Source organism: Oryx dammah, unplaced genomic scaffold (assembly GCF_014754425.2).
Source record: "Oryx dammah isolate SB20612 unplaced genomic scaffold, SCBI_Odam_1.1 HiC_scaffold_23, whole genome shotgun sequence".
Classification (NCBI taxonomy): Eukaryota; Metazoa; Chordata; class Mammalia; order Artiodactyla; family Bovidae; genus Oryx; species Oryx dammah.
In genome coordinates this window covers 8,740,754-8,745,880 of record NW_024070207.1, presented here as the reverse complement: position 1 = coordinate 8,745,880, position 5,127 = coordinate 8,740,754, and the positions used below count along the sequence as shown (strand labels likewise).

General features: G+C 48.8%; 1 protein-coding gene across 1 annotated transcript; it reads left to right on the top strand.

Moving 5' to 3' along the window:
• Positions 1-213: 213 nt before the first annotated feature.
• Positions 214-4,372, top strand: ARMCX1 (armadillo repeat containing X-linked 1). The gene is made up of 4 exons (XM_040264935.1): positions 214-351; positions 1,258-1,361; positions 2,120-2,236; positions 2,499-4,372. Exon 4 carries the CDS (start codon positions 2,612-2,614, stop codon positions 3,971-3,973), a length of 1,362 nt encoding a protein of 453 aa, XP_040120869.1. The 5' UTR covers positions 214-351; positions 1,258-1,361; positions 2,120-2,236; positions 2,499-2,611; the 3' UTR covers positions 3,974-4,372.
• The last annotated feature ends 755 nt before the right edge of the window (positions 4,373-5,127 follow it).

Genomic DNA, 5,127 nt, shown 5'->3' with positions numbered 1-5,127 from the left:
GAGTTAAGAAAAGACCGATGGATATGGGAACAGATGTTGTCTCTGTTAACCAAAGAAAGGCAAATGCCAGCTACAAGAGAAGCTACTTCCGGTTTCTGGGATCAGCAGAGGAACATGAGTGGCAGGACCTGCTGTGGAGGGGAAGGAAGGGGGTGGGCCAGCTCCTGCCGCACTGCTGGTGGGAGTGGTAATTGGGGTCCTGAGCTCACGAGTGACGTGGCTCTCACGTGAGCAGGAGCTAGACGTTTGCAGACGTCCTTCTAATCCTGGTCTTCGTTTGGTCCGGTTGCCATCTCCCTTTCACCTCGAAGGCGGGCGGGCTTGTGGCCAGGAGAAGAGGAGGAGGAGGAGGTAACTCTGCCCTGCTGCAGCAGGCCTCTGTGTGGATGGGCTCTGGCCTGGGGGATTCCCGCGGTGCTGGTAGCGGAGGGTGGAGACGACCGAGGGACACGGCTCGCTTTCTCCACACCCTTGCACTATTTCCTCGGCACTTCCAACAAAAATGGTGGACACTTGGGAGCCAGATTCCAGGGAACATCCCAGACCAGGAGAGGGGAAACCTGAAACCTTTGACATCCAGGGCCTTGTATCGGGAAGGACCCGTGTTAAGATTCTTGTCCAGTGTGCTGCTCCATCTAGCAACAACAATCTTGGAGCTGCGCGTCTCTCTTGTCATTCCCTGTGTCTCTCAGTAGGGCGCTGTACCACTCCGGGCAAAGGAATAAAGAGTCTGCCCCGAAGCCCAGCAGGTCCGTGTAAAGGTGGGATTGCCCCGCGACTCCTAGAAGGATAAGGAGGGCTGGGCTTTTCGCCCTAACCCGGGCGCATTATTGACTGCCAGTTACCTCCCTGCTATTTGATACAGGAAATAGGATATGACAACGCGTGCAGGAAAGAGTTGTCTTTGGGGCCGCGAATGCATCCGGGAGGGGGAATCAGATCTTGGGGTTTTCTTTCGCTCCTCTGGTTATCCGCACTCCTTCGCCCCGCCTCCCCCCTTTCCAGTTGTTCCAAAGGGGTGTGGTTTTTCCTGGGAAAATGGCTGACGGCTGGGGTTGGGGCTGAGACTCGGGCTGAGACTCGGGGCTGGGGGATGGGGTGGATGGACGCCCTTGCTGGAGAAGGCTGCTGTTATCAGAGTCCTGAAAAGTGGGGGTAGGGTGAAAGACCAAAAAGTGAAATCCGTTTGACAACCAGGACCTTGGATTCGGAAAAGCTGGTACTGGGACTGTCTGAAGTCTTGTTCTGTCTGCCTAGCCATCCCATCTCTGCCGTGTCTCCTGTCTGTGTCTGTGGATCTTGCGCCTGAAGGCCAGTTCAACCCTAGGAGCAGGAAGAAGAGGAAAATTGCCCTGAAACAAGTAGGTCAGAGTGAAGGTGGTGGCACTATTTAGGGATCCCTGGGGTGGAGAAAGGTGAAGACTGCAAACTCCAGAGGGCCTGTGGACATGCCTCTCATACCCCTCCTTCTCTCTGGATCATTGCAGAGCTTGCAAAAGAAAGCGCTCTGCAGGGAAAGAAGTCGCTGGGAGGACGTAGGTGTCTGTGAGAGTCCTGGGGTGCGGGTAGGGGTAGGGAGGACCAGACTCCAAGTTACTCTTCGGTCCCAGAGTTGTCAGTTCTTAGGTTACATGGAGGCGGAAACCTAGACGAGGAAGGAAGGAAATTGCTCCGGAGCAGTGAATGTAATGGGTGGGGGCAGGAGTATCCTGGTACCTCTGAGATGGTGGGGGTGGCGGAGGCCAGGGTGGAGTTCGAGAGCTTTGTGCATTTTACGCCTGTCTGGCTTCTAGATACTCACTCTGGCTCCACCACCATCCATTTTGTTACAGGGAAGGAGTTGTGGCAGTCACCTTCGAAGGCGGTGACTTTTTTCGGGGGATGGGGTAGGGTGGAGGTTTGGAGGAGGTCGTAGGAACGGAGTGGGGGGAGGGGTGACGGGTCAAAATAAACTTTCAAATCAAAGCCGCAGCTCAGTGAGGAGGGGAGGTAACTGAAGATGGGAAATACTGGGCTCCGCAGGACTAGGGCCAGTGGTGCCAGAGAGGAACGTGTGTCCCGTCTTGGGTGGGGTTCATCTGTCTGTACACTGAGCGCTCAACTCCACCCTCCCCACCAGGTTTGCAGGAAATCACTGTTAACTCCAGGCCAGAAATCGAAGGAAGAAACTGCCTGGACCTGTGCGGGTGTATGTGGGGGTGCCTCTGCCCTCAGGACATCTGCACGGGCAGGGGAGGTAGGGAACTGATTAGTTGTCTTAAATTTAACGTCCTGGAGTGGGGTAGTTGAAGAAGACGTTGGAGAATCTGGAGGTGGGGAAACTTCCAAAATTCCTGATTGAAGAAAGGAATCAGTGATCTCGCTTTGAGTCCCTGCCATGTCTCTATTTGTTTGGTCTGTTTGTAGGTCTGTAGGTCAGTCTGTCTGCATGCAAAGGCGCAAAAAGGAGGAGACTGAAGCCTTAAATCTTTTATCCTTATGTCCCCAAATATCTGTAGCTGCAGCAGAGCCTGCTGGCTGTAGCTGAAGACTCCGCAGCCCCATCTTCCCCGCATTTCGACTTGGGAGCACTCCTCCAGCCAGAGCAAGTCCTCCAGACACTCCCTGTATCATGGGCCGAACTCGGGAAGCTGGCTGCGTGGCTGCTGGTGTGGTGATCGGGGCTGGAGCCTGCTACTGTGTATACAGGCTGACCTGGGGAAGAGATGAGAACGAGATAATCTGGAACGAAGACGACGATGAGGAGGAGGAATCTCGCAATATTTCAGAGACTGGGAAAGGAGCTAAGGCTAATGCTGGGGCGGGGGCTCGAGCCAGACTTCAGGGTGACTCAAAGGCCAAGGGTGAGGTAGCCGTGGAACTCAAGAGTGGACCTGATGTAAAGGCAGCTGCCCACTCAAAGGCAGAGAGTGGAGGTGGCCTAGAGGCCAAGGCCAAGGCTCTTTTCAGCACCCTGAAGGAACAGGCAAGTGCAAAGGCAGGTAAAGCTGCCAAGTTGGGTACCATCTTTGGGACCAGGGCTCTTGCACCTGGTTTTCCCTGCCTAGGAGTCAGGGGTGGAGGCTGCCACCCTGTGAGGAATGGAGCTAGGGCTGGGAGCAAGGATAGTGGAAAGTCCAAGGGAAGGACCAGAAATAAGAGCACCAGGACTCCAGCTATGTTATGGCCTGTTCGAAAGGGCAAGTTCAACTTTCCCTATAAAATTGATGATATTCTGGGTGCTACTGACCTTCAAAAGGTCCTTAACATCTTAGAAAGATCTAACGATCCTTTTATTCAAGAAGTAGCCTTGGTCACTCTGGGTAACAATGCAGCATATTCATTTAACCAAAATGCCATTCGTGAATTGGGTGGTCTCCCAATTATTGCAAAACTGATAAAAACGAAAGATCCCATTATTAGGGAAAAGGCATACAATGCCCTTAATAACTTGAGTGTGAATTCAGAAAATCAGGGCAAGATTAAGACGTATATCAGTCAAGTGTGTGATGACACCATGATCTGTCGTTTGGACTCAGCTGTGCAGATGGCTGGTCTAAGACTGTTAACCAACATGACTGTGACTAATCATTACCAGCATTTGCTTTCCTATTCTTTTCCAGACTTTTTTGCTTTGTTATTCCTGGGAAATTATTTCACCAAGATTCAGATTATGAAACTAATCATAAACTTTACTGAAAATCCAGCCATGACAAGAGAACTGGTGAGTTGTAAAGTGCCATCAGAATTGATTTCCCTCTTTAATAAAGAATGGGACAGAGAGATTCTTCTTAATATCCTTACCCTATTCGAGAATATAAATGACAACATAAAAAATGAAGGGCTTGCCTCATCCAGGAAAGAATTCAGCAGAAGTTCACTTTTTTTCTTATTCAAAGAATCTGGAGTGTGTGTCAAGAAAATCAAAGCATTAGCAAATCACAGTGATCTGGTCGTGAAAGTAAAAGTCCTGAAGGTATTAACCAAACTCTAATTCGGAGTCTGTCCCAAAAAATATCAAGGAAATTTTTTTAGTTTGAAGTTGGGAACAATGCATTTTGTAAATTCTTTATTTTTCACTGTGCTTATATGGCAAAGAGATCCTCTCAGCTGCTATTTTGGAATAATGACTATTATATGTCATCAACAGTGATGCTGACTGTGATGGTTTGTTTTAGGCTAGATCATTTTAAGGATGTCAGATGAATACTAGAGCTTGTACAAAGAAAGCATTTGATTCTATCTTGCTACCTAGATTGAGATATTTTTACTTAAAGATACTCTTTACTTAAACTGACAGCAACCTAACCACAAATAAACTATACTTTTGTATTGGTTTACATCTGTTAATCTTGTGTTTCATCAATAAAGTTGTGTTTTAACCAGCAAAAAATTATCATGTTCTTGAGTTGATGATATATATGGAGAGGCAAGATGTATGGAAACAAAATGGTGGTAACAAAACTGGGAGCCTCTAATCATGGCCAGCTCTTTCCTATGGCAGAAACTTATGCAAGCAACAGTGCTCTCCTCCAAAGAGGGGATGCTTAAGTAGTGGCATGAAAGATGGGATAAGAACAGGGCAGAAGAGCATTGGAGGAGAGAGGAGTTGTGGGAAGAAAAGCATGGAGGTTGTAACTTTCCAAAGGAACCTGGCTTGCATGGAATACAAAGTGTGGGGAGGGGAGTGATGGGAAATACAGTCCAGCAGTTGGGGTGAGTCCCATGCATTGAGGACCCCCAATTTCTAAACTGAGGTGAATATGTATTATTCCACCCACCCCTGGGAGACACCAAAGCCTTTTGTGACCAGAGGAATGAATGACAGGATGAAAGGGAAATTATGTGACGGACTTGTGTGCAGAATGAGTCAGAGTTGGGGTAGGGACAGGTGTAGCCACTGGAGATTGCAACATCGTATAAGGAATTTATCACCATATTTCAGTCATAGATGCTAAAGGTGTGAAATTTCACTGATGACCGTGGGAGTGGTAAGGGGAGGAAGGAAGCGAGAGATGCTTTGAGTGAAGAAGTGCTGCAACCTATCCTGGGAACATACAGAAAGGGACAGTTTCATTATAGGGTACTGAGGGCATTTGATAGAAAAACATCTTCTTTTTTGTCCAACTCTGGTATCTATGGGAGTGA

What these genes read in the sequence shown, in the direction of transcription:
- ARMCX1 (XM_040264935.1), top strand. Translation starts at nt 2,612, where the DNA reads ATGGGCCGAACTCGGGAAGCTGGCTGCGTGGCTGCTGGTGTGGTGATC.